Source organism: Arachis hypogaea, chromosome 11, assembly GCF_003086295.3.
Source record: "Arachis hypogaea cultivar Tifrunner chromosome 11, arahy.Tifrunner.gnm2.J5K5, whole genome shotgun sequence".
Lineage (NCBI taxonomy): Eukaryota > Viridiplantae > Streptophyta > Magnoliopsida > Fabales > Fabaceae > Arachis > Arachis hypogaea.
This window is the reverse complement of record NC_092046.1, coordinates 42837438-42855569: the sequence shown is the minus strand read 5'-3', so window position 1 is coordinate 42855569 and position 18132 is coordinate 42837438. Positions and strand designations below refer to the sequence as shown.

The 18132-nt window shown below is 41.2% G+C and overlaps 1 protein-coding gene across 1 annotated transcript in view; it reads right to left on the bottom strand.

The window, feature by feature from the left end:
- LOC112721297 (protein DJ-1 homolog D-like) overlaps positions 1 to 6172 on the bottom strand; it is a 27226-nt gene extending 21054 nt beyond the window's left edge. The window contains exon 1 of the mRNA XM_025772369.1: positions 6064 to 6172. Within this exon, the coding sequence (XP_025628154.1) occupies positions 6064 to 6172 (109 nt within the window). The remainder of the gene's footprint in view (positions 1 to 6063) is intronic.
- Between the last annotated feature and the right edge of the window lie 11960 nt (positions 6173 to 18132).

Genomic DNA, 18132 nt, shown 5'->3' with positions numbered 1-18132 from the left:
AAACAAAGTTAATTGAAAAAATTTGAAAATCAAATTTGAAAAGATAAGAAGTTAGAAAAGAAGTTAGAAAATATTTTGAAATTAAATTTTGAAAAAGATGTGATTGAAACTTATTTTGAAAAAGAAATTTAAAAATATTTGATTTTTAAAATTAAAGTTGATTACTTGACTAACAAGAAACTAAAAAGATATGATTCTAGAGTTTAAAGATTGAACCTTTCTTAATAGGCAAGTAACAACCTTAAAAATTTTGAATCAATCACATTAATTGTTAGCATTAATTTCGAAAATATGAAACAAAAATAAGAAGAAGATTTTGAAAATAAATTTTGAAAATTTTCGAAAATCATAAAAGAAAAAATGAAAAAGATTTGATTTTTGAAAAAGATTTGAAAAAGATAGAATTTTTAAATTGAAAATTTGATTTGACTCATAAGAAACAACTAAATTTTAAAAAGTTTTGAAAAAGTCAACTCAAATTTTCGAAAATTTATGGAGAAAAAGGGAAAGATATTTTTTTTATTTTTGAATTTTTAATGATGAAAGAGAAAAACAACAAAAAGACTCAATGCATGAAAATTTTGAATCAAAACACATGATGCATGCAAGAACACTATGAATGTCAAGACGAACACCAAGAACACTTTGAATGTCAAGATGAACACCAAGAACTTATTTTTGAAAAATTTTTAAGAAAAGAAAAACATGCAAGACACCAAACTTAGAAATTTTCAATAATTAGACTCTAACAAATTAAAATTGCATATGGAAAACAAGAAAAGATGCAAAACAAGAAAATATGAAGATCAAACAAGAGGATTCATCAAGAACAACTTGAAGATCATGAAGAACATATGCATGAGTTTTCGAAAAATGCAAGAAGAATATAAACATGCAATTGACACCAAACTTACAATTTGACTCAAGACTCAAACAAAACAAGAAAAACATAAAATTATTTTTTGATTTTATGATTTTAAAGATTTTTTTGGTATTTTTCGAAAATTATTTGAAAGAGAAAAATAAGGTTTCAAAATTTTTAATATGAATTCCAGGAATCTTGCACTCTTAGTCTGAAGTTTCAGTCCAGGAATTAGACATGGCTCACTAGCCAGCCAAGCTTTCAGTGAAAGCTCCGGTCCAAAACACTAGACATGGCCAATGGCCAGCCAAGCTTCAGCATGTAAATCAGACATCCAACAGCTAAGTCATCAAATTAACTTGCCTCTATGCTGATGGTTTGGAAGCCTCAGTCCAAAAGAATTTAGACATGGCTTTACAGCCAGCCAGGCTTCAACATGCTTCAAGAAACTCTAGAATTCTTTCTTAAAAATTCTGAAGAACATAAATTAAATTTTTTTTTGGAAGTTTTTCGAAAATTAAAAGAATAAAAACAAAAACTTAAAATTAAAATAAAGTTACCTAATCTGAGCAACAAGATGAACCGTCAGTTGTTCAAACTCGAACAATCCCCAGCAATGGCGCCAAAAACTTGGTGTGCGAAATCGTGATCATTCCTTCCTTGGTAACGGCGCTAAAAACTCAATACGTACGTTCATGTTCTTAATTATGTTTCACAACTTCGTACAACTAACCAGCAAGTGCACTGGGTCGTCCAAGTAATAAACTTTACGTGAGTAAGGGTCGATCCCATGGAGATTGTCGGCTTGAAGCAAGCTATGGTCACCTTGTAAATCTCAGTCAGGCGGATTCAAATGGTTATGGAGATTTAATAATTAAAAGATAAATAAAATATAAAATAGGATAGTGGTACTTATGTAATTCATTGGTGAGAATTTCAGATAAGCGTATAGAGATGCTTTTGTCCCTCTAAACCTCTGCTTTCCTACTGTCTTCATCCAATCCTTCCTACTCCTTTCCATGGCAAGCTTTATGTAGGGCATCACCGTTGTCAATGGCTACATCCCATCCTCTCTGTGAAAATGGTCCAATGCGTTGTCACTGTATGGCTAATCATCTGTCGGTTCTCGATCATACTGGAATAGGATTTACTATCCTTTTGCGTCTGTCACTACGCCCAGCACTCGCGAGTTTGAAGCTCGTCACAGCCATCCCTTCCCAGATCCTACTCGGAATACCACAGACAAGGTTTAGACTTTTCGGATCTCAAGAATGGCCATCCATGGGTTCTAACTTATACCACAAAGATTCTAATATCTCGGACTCGGTCCCCTGTATTAGATATCTAAGAGATACTCATTCTAGCTTGTTTGCATGTAGAACGGAAGTGTTTGTCAGGCACGCATTCATAAGTGAGAATGATGATGAGCGTCATATAATCATCACATTCATCATGTTCTTGGGTGCGAATGAACATCTTAGAATAGGAATAAGCTTGAATTGAATAGAAAAATAGTATTACTTTGTATTAATTCATGAGGAACAGCAGAGCTTCACACCTTAATCTATGGTGTATAGAAACTCCACCATTGAAAATACATAAGTGATAAAGGTTCAGGCATGGCCGAGAGGCCAGCCCCCAAACATGATCTCTAGATGAAACTAAAGATAATCCAAAGATATAAACATAATAGTAAAAAGTCCTATTTATACTAAACTAGTTACTAGGGTTTGCAGAATTGAGTAAATGATGCAGAAATCTACTTCTGGGGCCCACTTGGTGTGTGCTTGGGCTGAGCATTGAGCTTTACATGTGTAGAGGCTTCTTTTGGAGTTGAACGCCAGTTTGTAACCTGTTTCTGGCGTTTAACTCCACTTTGCAACCTGTTTCTGGCGTTTGACTCCAGAATGCAGCATGGAACTGGCGTTCAACGCCAGTTTACGTCATCTATCCTTATTCAAAGTATGTACTATTATATATATCTGGAAAGCCTTGGATGTCTAATTTCCAACGCAATTGAGAGTGCGCCATTTGAAGTTTTGTAGCTCCAGAAAAACTACTTTGAGTGTAGGGAGGTCAGAATCCAACAGTATCAACAGTCCTTTTTCAGTCTGAATCAGATTTTTGCTCAAGTCCCTCAATTTCAGCCAGAAAATACCTGAAATCATAGAAAAACACACAAACTCATAGTAAAGTCTAGAAATGTGAATTTTAATTAAAAACTAATAAAAATATACTAAAAACTAAGTAAATTATACTGAAAACTATGTAAAAACAATGCCAAAAAGCGTATAAATTATCCGCTCATCACCTTCCTTTCTCTCTTTCCCACTCTCTCTCTCCTTCTCTCCCTCTCTCCCCCTCCTCTCTCTATCTCCCTTCTCTCCCTCTCTCTCCTTTCCCTCTTTCTCTCTCTTCTTCTCTCCCTCTCTCCCCCTCATTTCTCTCTCTCCCTCCTCTCTCTCTCTCCCCATTCCCCTCTTTCTCCCCTTCCCCTCTCTTTGTCTTTCTCTCTCTCTCCCCCTCATCTCTCTCTCCCTCCCTCTCTCTCTCTCTCTCCCTTTTCTCCCTCTCTATCCCTTTCTCTCATTCTCTCTCTCCCTTATCCCTCTTCCTCTCTCTCTCTCTCTCTCTCTCTCTCTCTCTCTCTCTCTCTCTCTCTCCCTTCTCCTTTCCTTTCCCCCTCCTCTCTCTCTTTCTCTCCCTCTCTATCTCTCTTAACATATATAAAATTAGATTTTACATTCTCTTTCTTACCCTCTCTCTCTCCTTCTCCCCCTCTCTCTCCCTCCTCTCTCTCTCTCTCCCTTCTTTCCCTTTTTTCTCTTTTCTTCCCCTCTTCCTCTCTTCTCCTCTTCTCTCCCTCTCTCTCCCTCCTTTCTCTCTCTCTCTCTCTCTCTCTCCCTTTTTCTCTCTCCTTCCCCTCTCACTCTTCCTCTTCTCTCTCTCCCCCCTCTTTCTCCCATTTCCCTCTCTTTGTCTTCCTCTCTCTCTCCCTTTTCCTTTTTCTTTTCTCTCTCCCCCTTCTCTCTTCTTATCTTCCTCTTTATTCCCCTCCTCTCTCTCTCTCTCTCTCTCTCCTGCCCTTCTTTCTCCCCCTCCCATTTCTTTCTCTCTCCCTTTTCTCCCTCTATCCTTTTCTCTCACTCTCTCCCCTATCCCTATCCCTCTTCCTCTCTATCTCTCTCTCCTTCCCTCTTTCCCTTCCATCTCTCTCCCTCTCTCTTTCTCTCTCTTCCTCTCTCTCTCTCTCTTACGCTCTTTTTCCCCTCCCTTATCTCTCTTTCTCCTCCTCCTCCTCTCTCTCTTTTTCATATCTCTCCTTCTTCTCTCTTTTTTTCTTTTCTCTCTCCCTCTTTTTCTCTCTTATTTTGGAGAAAAGAGGGGGAGAGAGAGAGAAGAGGGATATAGAGTGAGAGAAGGTTAAGAGACAAAGAAAAAAGAGAGAAAGGAAGGGAAGGGAAGAAAGAGGAGAAAGAGAGAAAGGAGGGAGAAGAAAGAGAGAGAAGAGGAGAGAGAAAAAAAGGGAGGGGGAGAGAGAGAAATAGGAGAGAGAAAGAGAAAAAATGGAAAAAAGAGAGAGAAAGAGAAAGAAAAAGAGAGAAGGAAGGGAGAGAGAGAAACAAAAGGGGAGAGAGGGAAAAGAGGGAGAGAGAGAGAGAGAGAGAGAGAGAGAGAGAGAGAAGGGGGAAGGGAGGGGAGCGAGGGAGAGTGGAGAAAAAGGAAAGAAAGGGAGAGAGAGCGAGAGAGAGAGGAGGGGGAGAAAGAGGAGAATGAGAGAGAGAGAGAGAGAGGAAGAAAGAGGGGGAGAGAGAGAGAAGGGGGAAGGGGAGAGCGAGGAAAAGGAAGGAGAGAGAGAGAGAGGAAGAGAGAAGGGAAGAGAGAGAGAGAGAGAGAGAGAGAGAAAGAAAGGGGAAGAGAGAGGGAAATGAGGGAGAGAGAGAAGAGAGGGAGAAAGAGGAGGAGAGAGAGAGAGAGGAAGAGAGTCGGAAAGGGGGATGGAGAGAGAGAGAGAGAGAGAGAGAGAGAGAGAGAGAGAGAGAGAAAGAGGAGGGGAGGGTAGAGAGAGAAGGAGGGAGACAAAAAGGAGGGAGAGAGAGAGGGGGAAGAAAGGGGAAAGGGAGAGAGAAGGGGAGAAAGAGGAGAGAGAGAGGAAGGGGAGAGAGAGAGAGAGAAAGAGTATGTAAAAATTAATTTTAGAGTTTAAATAAAACCAGTTTTAATTTGGTTTAAAACTAAACTGAACCATAAAAATTGGTTTTTAATAAACTGGTTTTCATAAAAACTATGGTTTCAGTTCAGTTTTTTATTTAGAAAAACTGGTTTATTTAAAACAGTTTCAGTTCAGTTTCAATTCAGTTCAGTGAAACTAGTTTTTTTACACACCCTTATATATTACTATTAAAAGGCAAGGAAATATATGTATAGATGTAAGACCATTGAATAATTGAAACTATTAAAACATATGTCCTCATATCACTCACTCTCTAGCAAGCTCTACATAAGACCATGCACCATCCTTTAGCTTCTCATCCAATCATAATCCAAAACAAATTAAACTAATTTACACACAAATCAAATCAAAACACATGGAATTAGTTAACAGATAGAGTGAAGAGGAAGTACCTATCACGGATTTGAACCTGTTACATCATGGACGCCATTCTTTGCTGATCAGCTTCTGAAAGTGATTCCAAACCAGTTAACATGCTCTTATCCATGATTCAATTCAATTCAACTCAACCTAGTGTTCTTCATTCACATTAATCAAATATATCATATACCTCAAGCAATTATAGTACATCCACTTCAATCTCGTTAATTAAAATAAAATAGTAATAAAACAACCTATGGAGACAGAATCTCTGAACCAAGACAGAGGGAGCAAAGGCAACCGGGGAGTTTGGAGAAGAAACTCAAACCCCAGGAACAAAATTAATTAAAACCAGTTAACTAACAATAATATAGGATGAAATAATCACAAACAGCACAATCTAATCACAATTAAGTCACAAAAGCACAAAGAACAGCAGGACAGCAGCATATTTACAATGAATAATCACAAACAGCAGCAAGAGCTAATCAACAATCAATTAATCAATGAATGAAAAATTGAAAACACAAATCATTCAAGAATAATTCAAAGATCAATTACCCTTATGAATAGAGCAAAAAATCGAACAATGTCATTACACTATTACAGTGAGCCACGAACAGAGCATTGACCTTCGAAGACGGCGAGCTGGCCACAAACACGACGATAGACGACGGCGAATGAAGAGCTGCGAAACAGGACTGGAAAGCAAACATTGGCGAATGAAGGATCGAGGGACCTCGAGAACGATGAACCATGAGGATTGCGAACAACCACGACGAACCTAGTGGCGATCTTGAGCGCGACGGGCGGCGACGGTGAGATTGATGGCGGTGCGGTGGAGGCTAGGGTTTTCACAACCTTACAAGGAAGAGCTGCGAGATGGACGAACGGCGGCAGAGCACGACTAAGAACGATGAGCAGACGAGTGAGACGGTGACAGTGGCGCACGACGACAGAGGGCACAATGATAGGGAGATTGAAGAAGCGGCTAGGGTTTTGTTATTTGGTGCTTTGGTAGGAAAAAAGGAATGACTGAAGAGAGAGTGCAGGGTTTCGATGATGAGAAGAAAGAAACAAAAAAAGTTCACTAAGTGTCCTATACATGTGTATTTGGCGTTTTTACATTAGACAGCGCTTTTAAAGCGCACCCAAAATATAACAAATATGCTACTCTTTAAAAGCGCTTCCTTTGGTATGAAAATTGTATCTATAGATATCAACATAAGGCTATGCTTTATAAGTGATTTTTATTATATCTAAAGTTACACATTTTAAATGATGTTACAGTTGTGTTTCCTATTCTCTTATAAAAGGGGAACACGGAAAAAAGCGTAGCCTATTTTATGAATAGGCAAAAAAAAAGTGTAACTGAATGAATATTTTTCTTGTAATGTAAGAACAGAATAGATACTTACAAATTTAGATAATATTGTCATCCCTATCCACAAGCTTAAAGTCAATTCTTTGATTGAAAAATTCATATTATTTGTGTACCATAGTAGTAAAAAATTGATTGTTTTGAGAGAGAGAGAGAGAGAGAGAGAGAGAGAGAGATCAGAATGCTTACAATGATTAGTTTAGACAAAATGACCAGTAACCTTATAATGCCTAGCTATAAATAGAAATAATTGAGCCACAAATTATAACAAAACACATTCCTAAGCAATTACTCTGATTTATATCGATTTCTACGTATTTACAAACTGATTTTACAAAAATTTAACGAGATATACAAAGTCGGGTTCATTGAACTTCAATTGTAATAATTTATTTAATTCTTTCTAGAGAACTTTGATTTTAGTTCTTGTGTGCAACATAAACTGTAAAAAGAGAGTTGTATAATTATTTCTTGATTCTTAAAGTTAAAATTGTTTAAAGGTGTAATTAGAGCTAATGTCTCTAATAGTTTGAGATTTTATATTACAACGATAATACTAGAGAGATAATAGCTCAAAATTATTTTATTAACTTAACATGTATAATTTTATACATATAATATTTATAATTACATATTTATTATATCTAATATTATCTTATTATTCTAGCCATAAATAAGAAATAAAAAATAAAATAACTTTAGACTGTTTTAGATTAATCTTTTATTGTCTCTCAAATATTTGTGTGAATACAATTGGAGAAGAGATATTGTATGTGTATCAAGTGTTCACTCTTGTGAAGAAAACTAGGGGTATAGCTTTCTTATTCTTGTAGTTGGGATTTTCTAACTTTTATTTCAAGTTTGAAAAAATAATGGATAAATTTTCGACTCAGTTAAGAGGAAGATTGGGCTTAGGTACAAATATGTCCAAATCAAAATAAAATTCACGTTTTCGATCTTTCTATTCTTATCTCTTATTTAATTATAATTATAATTTTTAAAGTGGGGTTAAAAAATATTATTCTTTACAAGTAACTGTATCAATAAAAGTACATTTGTGCATTTAACTTAAATATATTTTTATTGGACAAAACTTTATCGTTATTTTTTAATACTTAGTTCATCTTTATCCTCCTAGCTTGATTATATATTTTATGTTTATCGACTAAAAACATAATGCTTCACTCAAGGTTAGTAGGTGTTATGGTGAGTAACCGGAGATTAATGGGCTGGATGGCGTTGGTTGGCCCAAACGTATGAAGGAGGTGGCTTTCGAGTGGATCTGTTACTCGGTGTTCCTCCGTCCGACTTGTACGTGTGAAAGAATGGGGGGTGGTACCTGCAAAGACACTCCGATGCCTAAGTTAGCAAGAGTGTGGGCAGGTTAGAGAGTATTGGAACTTAGAGATACCTGAATGGTGTCAGTGTATTTATAGTGGTGAACCAATAACCACCGCTGAAGTAGTGCCACCTTTTTAGGTGGATAACCGTTCCCATATCTTAGGAAGGTTAAGATATGGCTCTATGAAGTGGTTAGAGAGTTTCTAGGGGCAGTTACTCATTCGAATGAGTGTTATCTGCCAGCTAACCCTCGTATCCGACTTCTTTGGAGCAGGTCGCGTTCAGTACCGACTTCTTGGGATGAAGGCTGGTACTGGGTGAGGGCCAACCCTTTGGGTTGGGCTTCTTTGCTTGGATCCTGGGCCTTTATTATTGGGCCAGGGTATGAACAGTGCCCCTACTCGAGCCCAATTTCTTTTTAAGATTTGGGTTCGAGTATTCTACTCGGGGTCGTAGCCGATTTGTAAGAGGACCGACGCGATGGTTTGGAACCGACGTGACCTTTCGTGACCTTTTGGTTCTGACAGTTACGTCTAATCAAGCGTCGTGTCCGTTAGGGGTGTGCGTAGGGATTCAATAGCCTTGGTAACGGTGCATCTTCATTAATGACTGCCCCTATTTTACCATTATACCCCTAACGTTCTTATAAATACTTTCCCTCTCTTTTATTGTTTCGTTTCTGCGATCTTTCAAATTTTCCTTGCATTCGTTCGTACTGCATTCTTGTGTTTTCGAAGGCTTTTGCTTCCAACCCTCATTTCCAGATAAAGGTTAGTTCTTTAATATGCCTTTGTAGATAAATTTGATTTGCAGACTTTGGTTTCGCATCCCCTCCCTTTAGAGACCGTGTTGGTGATTTTTCTTTTCCCCTTGTAGGTTTTGTCACCCCTTTTTTAGAAAAAGAAATGGCTTCTGTAGATGCTCGCTCTCACTGGGTTGATGTCACAGTCTTAGGGGAGGAACCCTCAGTTGATTCTGAGTTTATCACCCATCTTCGTACTCGCCACAGAATTTGTTCTTCTGAGGAGGACGAGCCGAAGTATGAGTTAGTGGCCCCAGGTCCAGAAGACCGGGTTTGCTTTGGGAGGGCTAATGAGGCGGCCTCCCATTTTTTCTTTATGTATGAGTGTATGATCACCCGTTTGGGTGTTTTTCTTCCTTTTTCAGACTTTGAGATGTCTGTTTTACGTCATTGCCGAGTCGCTCCTACCCAGCTTCACCCCAACTCTTGGGGTTTTTTGAAAATTTATCAATTCATCAGCCAGGCTTTAGAGTTTCCGACTTCTTTAAAGATTTTTTTCCATCTTTTTCATATGACAAAACCCTTTAGTGGGCTAAACAATAAACAACAGTGGGTATCGTTCCGAGCCATACAAGGTAGGAGAATTTTCACCCTTTTTGACGAATCCTTCCACGACTTCAAAAACTATTTTTTCAAAGTGCAAGCTGTAGAGGGTCACCACCCCTTTTTCCTAGATGATAATTCTTCCCCCCGCTTTCCTTTATACTGGTTGGAGGCCTCCCCTTGTGAAAAATATGGTCTTGACGACCTGGATGATGTGGAGGCAGCCATTGTGGGGTTCTTCCGAGAAGTTTGGGGGAGGTCTCCATACTTGGACACGAAAAAGTTTCTCCAGGGGTCTCCGAGTTTTATCGAGGCACAACTAGGTAGCTTTCATTTGGTTTTCCGACTTGTCTAATTAATTCTTCTGACTTGTCTAATCTATCAATTGTTGCTTTTTTCAGAGATGGCCAAAACAAATGCCCAGGAGTCTTACCAAAGAGTTCAGGAGGCCAAGGCGAGGTCTCGTGCCAGGTCTGGTGGTGCTAGGGCGGTTGTCTCTTCTCCTCCTCCTCCTCGGAACGTCGGGACTCCCTCCCAACCTATTGTGATTTCCTCTTCTGCTTCCTCTCTGCCACCCCCCTCCGTCCGACCTACTCCTGAACCAGAGAAGAGGAAGCATAAGACCTTAGAGTCTGGCGCTTCTGGTGAGGCGGACGCTCTTGCGTTCGTCCGAAAGAACATTTATCCCCATGCTCGTATGAGCATGGATGATGTTTCTGTTTGGCACTACCTCACTGCTGTGGTTGAGGAGAGTCTCAAGACGGCGGGAGTTTGTGGCAAACTCTTAGATATATTTGAGAAGACTCCTCTCAGCTCTTTAGGGATGACCTCGAGGGTCGAGGAGCTGGAAGGCAGGCTTCGCATATATCAGGAGTACGAGAGGGAGTTGGAGGGGAAAGTCGCCAAGCTGAAGGAGGAAAGGGATAGCCTCCGGGAGAAGGAGAAGAAGTTGCAAGCCCAATGCAACATGGAGGTGGATTTGAGGAAGGCAGCGCAAGCCAGCTACAACAGTTTATTTGATGATCTTGTGTCTGTGAAGAATGACTTGCTGAATGCCCGGAAGGCCTATACCGAGTTGGAGGACTCTATTGCGGATGGTGCTGATGAGGCTTGGAGGGTTTTTAAGGAGCAGGTCGGAGTCATTGCTCCTGACTTGGACCTTTCTCCTTTAGACCCTGATAAGATTGTTATTGATGGTGCCATCGTGGATCCTCCTGTCCCCGTGGTGGAGTCCGAGTCCGATTTGAAGACTCGGGGGCAGAGGATCATAGAGTCCCCTCCTCGCACTAAGGACGCTCCGAGCTCTTCTACCGTTCCTCCGACTTTCTCTCCAACTCCTGGTCCTGGTGGTGATGATCCTTCTACTCCTCTTGCAAAGAAGTAATTTGTTGGCTATTGGGGGTCCGGCCTGTGGGCCCCCCTTTTTAAACTCTTTATATTTATTTGTTGATGTGTGAACAATTTTTGGCCTTTTAAGGCCGTAAACAAAATAGTTTTATCATACCCTTTTTTGATAAGGGTTTAATTTTAACGATTAAATAAATACCCCTTTTTTTTGGATAAGGGTTTTGAGTTACCTTGTGCGCGCATGCCTTTCTATTCGTAGTTCTTTTGATTTTTGATCTTTTCTGGAAAAAACCTTTTCTTTGGGCTTGTCTGCTTTTCTAAATCTTTTTGATCTTCAGGGCAGCCTTATAATCTTTTCTTAGTTTTTTCCTATCTCTTTTCGTTATTCCTAGTACTCAATTTCATTTCATTGAGCTTTTCGTGACTTAGGCTACTTTTGCGATTCATTTTAGTTTTACTTGGTTTCGCATTCCGACTTATGAGTCGGACTGCTCCCGAGTTTATCATGATCGACTTCCATAGCCTCTTTACGCCGACTTGTACCTCGTCGTTTTATCCTGACGACCATCTAGGTCGGTTCATGGGATTTTCACGTTTTGTCGAGCTTAAATTGGCGCGTTTCGTAGAAAGAGAATAAAAAAGGGAATTTAAAAGAGATATATGAAAGAGATCTTTATTAATTGAGGAGGTACCTTATTGCTACTAAGGGCTTTTGACAATCTATTTTCCCTTAGCCCCTACTGTGATGCCTCGTTAAAAACCCTTTTCAGAAAAAACCCTTTGATTTTGGGAAAAAATCATGAAGTTGGGAAAAGAGTACATCAGGGAGTAGGGTTCGCTTTTAGCTGTAGTACCTTTTCATATTACAAGCATGCCATGATCTTGGTAACTCGTTGCCGTCGAAGTCGGTTACCCTGTAATAGCCTTTTCCTAAGACCTCGTTGATCTTGTATGGTCCTTTCCAATTAGCAGCGAGCTTTCCTTCCCCAGATTTGTTGACTCCAATGTCGTTTCTGATTAGGACCAAGTCATCTGGGGTGAAACTCCTTCGAATGACTTTTTTGTTGTATCTTGCGGTCATCCTTTGCTTCAACGCTGCTTCTCTTATCTGGGCTTCTTCTCGGACTTCGGGGAGCAAGTCGAGCTCTTCTTTGTGCCCCTGTATATTCCCGATCTCGTCGTGGAAAATCACTCTTGGGCTTTGCTCATTGACCTCTATTGGGATCATGGCTTCTACGCCATAAACTAGTCGGAAGGGTGTTTCTCCAGTGGCGGATTGGGGGGTTGTTCTGTAAGCCCATAGTACTTGTGGGAGCTCTTCAGCCCAAGCTCCTTTCGCATCTTGTAATCTTTTCTTCAGTCCTGCCAGTATGATTTTGTTGGCTGCTTCGGCTTGCCCATTGGCTTGTGGGTGTTCCACCGAGGTGAACTGGTGTTTGATATTCATACCGGCTACTAGGCTTCTAAAGGTGGAGTCGGTGAACTGGGTTCCATTGTCTGTGGTAATGGAATAAGGTATCCCATACCTTGTGATGATATTTTTGTAGAGGAACCTCCGACTTCTTTGTGCAGTGATAGTGGCCAGTGGTTCTGCTTCTATCCACTTTGTGAAATAATCTATTCCCACTATTAGGTACCTGACTTGTCCTGGCGCCTGAGGAAAAGGGCCTAACAAATCCATTCCCCATTTTGCAAAGGGCCACGGAGAAGTGATGCTAATGAGCTCCTCTGGAGGAGCCACGTGGAAATTTGCGTGCATTTGACATGGTTGGCACTTTTTCACAAACTCTATGGCATCTTTCTGCAAGGTTGGCCAATAGAATCCGGCTCAGATTATTTTCCTGGCTAATGACTTTGCTCCGAGATGGTTTCCGCAGATTCCACTATGTACTTCCTCTAATACCTCGGTGGTTCTGGAGGTCGGTACACATTTTAATAATGGCGTTGATATCCCTCTTTTGTAGAGGATATTTCTTGCCAAGGTGTAGTGTTGTGCTTCCCTTCGGATTTTCTTGGCCTCCTTTTCCTCCTTGGGGAGGATGTCGAATTTAAGGTATTCAACTAAGGGGTTCATCCATCCGAGGTTTAATCCGACCACTTCGAAGACTTCTTGTTTGTCTTCTATTTTTACCACTGAAGGTTCCTGGAGAGTCTCTTGAATCAGGCTTCTGTTATTTCCTCCTGGCTTGGTACTTGCTAACTTGGATAGGGCATCTGCTCTGCTGTTTAGATCCCGAGTTATGTGTTTCACCTCGGTTTCTGCAAAGCGCCCAAGGTGCTCCAAAGTTTTTTCCAAGTACCTCTTCATGTTTGGGTCCTTTGCCTGATATTCTCCACTTATTTGGGAGGTCACCACTTGGGAGTCGCTGTATATCATTACCTTTGTAGCACCGACTTCTTCTGCCAGCTTCAGTCCTGCGATCAAGGCTTCATACTCTGCCTGATTATTTGAAGCTGGGAATTCAAACTTGAGGGAAACCTCTATCTGGGTTCCCCTTTCATCTACCAATATTATGCCTGCACCACTTCCTATTTTGTTGGAGGATCCATCTACATAGAGTTCCCATGTAGTTGGTTTATCCTCTTGATCTCCTGCGTATTCTGCAATGAAGTCGGTGAGGCACTGGGCTTTAATCGCCGTCCGAGTTTCATACTTTAAGTCGAACTCGGAGAGCTCTATTGCCCATTGAACCATTCTTCCTGCAACATCCGTCTTTTGGAGGATTTGCTTCATGGGTTGGTTCGTGCGGACTCTTATTGTGTGAGCTTGAAAGTAAGGCCGTAGTCTTCGTGAGGCTACCACTAAGGAGTAGGCAAATTTCTCTAGTTTGTGGTACCTTAGCTCAGGGCCCTGTAGAACTTTACTGATGAAATAGATTGGGTGTTGACCGTCCTCGTCTTCTCTTATCAAGGCTGCTGAGACAGCCTTGTCTGCCACGGATAGGTATAGAACGAGGTCTTTTCCGGCTACAGGTCGGGTCAAAATAGGAGGTTGGCTCAAAAACTTTTTGAACTCCTGGAACGCCTCCTCGCATTCATGAGTCCATTCAAACTGGTGTCCCTTTCTCAATAGGGAGAACAATGGAAGGGATCTTAGTGCTGATCTTGCCAAAAACCTGGAGAGAGCTGCAAGTCGGCCGTTAAGTTGTTGGACTTCTCTTAAACAAGTCGGACTTCTCATTTCCAGGATAGCTTTGCACTTATCGGGATTGGCTTCGATCCCTCTTTGCGTTAGCATGAATCCCAGAAATTTTCCTGCCTCCACCGCGAAGGCGCACTTTGCAGGATTTAGTCTCATCCCGTGCGACCTTATGGTGTCAAAGACTTGTGAAAGGTCAGGCAAGAGGTCGACTTCTTTCTTGGTCTTTACCAGCATATCGTCGACGTATACTTCCATTAAGCTTCCTAGGTGAGAGGCAAACACCTTATTCATCAACCTCTGGTAGGTGGCTCCTGCATTTTTTAATCCGAATGGCATGACCACGTAGCAGAAGTTGGCTCTGGGTGTGATGAATGATGTCTTCTCTTGGTCTGGCTCGTACATCGGGATTTGGTTATACCCCGAGTAGGCGTCCATGAACGACAAGTATTGATACCCCGAGCTAGAGTCTACTAGGGCATCAATGCTTGGTAGTGGATAAGGGTCCTTGGGACATGCCTTATTTAAGTCGGTATAGTCGACGCACATCCTCCATTTGCCATTTTGTTTTTTGACTAGCACTACATTGGCTAGCCATGTTGGGTATTTGACTTCTCTGATGAAGCCAGCTTCCAGGAGCGCCTGTACTTGCTCTTCCACTACTAGGGCTCGCTCTGGGCCGAGCTTGCGTCTTCTTTGTTGCACAGGTCGGGACCCCGAGTAGACCGAGAGTTTGTGGGACATGAGCTCGGGATCTATCCCAGGCATGTCAGAGGCCTTCCAGGCGAAGAGATCGGAATTATCTCTTAGGAGCTTAGTCAATCCTTGTCTTAGGGTTTCCCCTAGGTTGGCTCCTATGTGGGTGGTTTTTCCTTTCTCTTCGCCGACCTGAATCTCCTCGGTTTTTTCCCCGGGCTGTGGTCGCAGCTCTTCTTTAATCCTTGCTCCCCCGAGCTCTATTGTGTGGATTTCTTTGTTCTTTCCTCTCAGGTTTAGGCTTTCATTGTAGCATTTCCTTGCCAACTTCTGATCTCCCCTCACCGTTGCTATCCCCGCTGAGGTCGGGAATTTCATGCAGAGGTGGGGCGTCGATACCACCGCTCCGAGTCGATTAAAGGTAGCTCTGCCAATTAAAGCATTATAGGCTGACCCTACGTCGATGACTATGAAGTCTATACTCAGAGTCTTTGATTTTTCCCCCTTTCCAAAGGTGGTGTGGAGGGGCCAAAATCCTAGTGGCTTTATTGGCGTGTCGCCTAATCCGTACAAGGTGTCGGGGTAGGCTCTTAACTCTTTCTCATCTAATCCCAGTTTGTCGAAAGCGGGCTTAAAGAGGATGTCCGCTGAACTTCCTTGGTCTACTAGTGTTCTGTGGAGATGGGCATTTGCCAGGATCATGGTAATTACCACTGGGTCATCGTGCCCCGGGATTATTCCTTGCCCATCCTCCTTCGTGAATGAAATGGTAGGGAGGTCGGACGACTCCTCTCCGACCTGGTAAACTCTCTTGAGATGTCTTTTACGAGAAGATTTTGTGAGTCCCCCTCCCGCAAACCCTCCTGAGATCATATGGATATGTCTCTCCAGAGTTTGTGGTAGTGGGTCTCTTCTATCCACATCATCTCGCTTTCTTTTTCCATGAATGTCCGACCTTTCTATGAGATATCTGTCAAGCCGACCTTCTCTGGCCAGCTTTTCTATCACATTTTTAAGGTCGTAACAGTCATTTGTGGAGTGCCCATATATCTTATAGTACTCACAGTAATCACCGCGGCTCCCCCCTCTTTTATTTTTAATGGGCCTGGGAGGAGGCAGCCTTTCAGTATTGCAAATTTCTCTGTATACATCCACTACAGGAACTTTTAGAGGAGTATAAGAGTGATATTTTCTTGGCCTATCGAGGCCGAGTTCTTCCTTCTTCTTGGCTTCCCTCTCCCTCTCTTTTGTTGAGGGAGGGTGACCAGGTCGCCAACTCAGGTCTCTTAGCTTAGCATTTTCTTCCATATTGATGTACCTTTCAGCTCTTTCCTGTACATCACTTAAAGAGGCGGGGTGTCTTTTTGATATGGACTGTGAGAAGGGACCTTCTCTAAGACCATTGACTAGCCCCATGATGACTGCCTCGGTGGGCAGGTCCTGAATCTCCAAACATGCTTTGTTGAACCTTTCCATATAGGCTCGTAAGGACTTCCCGACCTCCTGTTTTATTCCCAGGAGACTCGGTGCATGTTTTACTTTGTCTTTCTGGATGGAGAACCTCATCAAGAACTTCCTTGAGAGGTCTTCAAAACTGGTAATCGACCTCGGAGGGAGGCTGTCGAACCACTTCATCGCTGCTTTTGACAAGGTTGTCGGAAAAGCTTTGCATCGCGTAGCATCAGAAGCGTCAGCCAGATACATCCGACTTTTAAAGTTGCTCAGATGATGCTTTGGATCAGTGGTTCCGTCGTAGAGGTCCATATCGGGGCTTCTAAAGTTTCTCGGAACTTTTGCCCTCATTATGTCCTCACTAAAAGGATCTTCCCCCCCTAAGGGCGAATCTTCTCTACCGTCGTGGGAGTTCTGACCGTTGAGGGAGGATTCTAACTTTAAGAGTTTTCTTTCTAACTCTTTTCGTCGCTCCATCTCCTCTTTTAGGTTCTTTTCGGTTTCCTTTTGTCGCTCCCGTTCCTGTTCTAGCTGCTCGAGGCGACTGTGAACTAATCCCATGAGCTCAATTGCGTGGGATGGTCCTTCTTTCTCTGATTCGCGCCCCTTCGAAGAATTTACCTTCGGGTTTTTGATTCCGGAGGTGCCTTCCCTGTGTTGATCATTGGCTTCCTGGTGAAGGGTCTGGTCTGCCTCATTGTTTCCAGTGTTCAGATTCTCTTGTTCAGAATCTGTCTCCACATGACCCTCTTCAGGGGATCTATCCGCCATCACTGGTTGATCTCTCGGGTCTCCAGCAACGGCGCCAATGTTACGGTGGGTAACCGAAGATTAATGGGCTGGATGGCGTTGGTTGGCCCAAACGTATGAAGGAGGTAGCTTTCGAGTGGATCTGTTACTCGGTGTTCCTCCGTCCGACTTGTACGTGTGAAAGAATGGGGGGTGGTACCTGCAAAGACACTCCGATGCCTAAGTTAGCAAGAGTGTGGGCAGGTTAGAGAGTATTGGAACTTAGAGATACCTGAATGGTGTCAGTGTATTTATAGTGGTGAACCAATAACCACCGCTGAAGTAGTGCCACCTTTTTAGGTGGATAACCGTTCCCATATCTTAGGGAGGTTAAGATATGGCTCTATGAAGTGGTTAGAGAGTTTCTAGGGGCAGTTACTCATTCGAATGAGTGTTATCTGCCAGCTAACCCTCGTATCCGACTTCTTTGGAGCAGGTCGCGTTCAGTACCGACTTCTTGGGATGAAGGCTGGTATTGGGTGAGGGCCAATCCTTTGGGTTGGGCTTCTTTGCTTAGATCCTGGGCCTTTATTATTGGATCAGGGTATGAACAGTAGGTAAATTTTGTATCTAATAATATGGAATCTGAGCTAATAAGGAGAGGAGATATTATTAAGATTCTAAAATCTAAATAAGTTATCAAATTAAATTAGTAGAGTTAGAAGATTAAAACTTTAAAAGTTTAACAGATGTTTAATTGAAATTAAATTGGATATAATAAAATAATATATTTTTATATATAATATATTTTTTTTTAAAAAATATTTTTATATATTTTATTATTTTAAATTAATTAATTAATTGTTAAAAAATTTTGTTAACCAATTTTTTTTTTACCAATTAATTTATTAAAAACCAAACATTTTTTTAGACCAAACTAATTTAGTAGCTAATTTTCGATTAAACCAAATTTTGGTTCTATACGATTTTCATAACCATGAAAATTACACAAAATATTAAGCAAAGATATGATATGGATCTTGCTTTAGCGTATAGTTCTAGCTAGCTTGATGAGATTGATTTTGATCATATCAATTTAAAAACATCCATGGTCAAAGATTAATTATACCACAAATTTAAAAACACCTTTGAACTTGGATTATAGCGCGTCATATAGTTTCGATACTATATGTTAGCTTGTTTTCCATGGTAAGCGAACATTGTTGTTTATTATTAATAAAATACC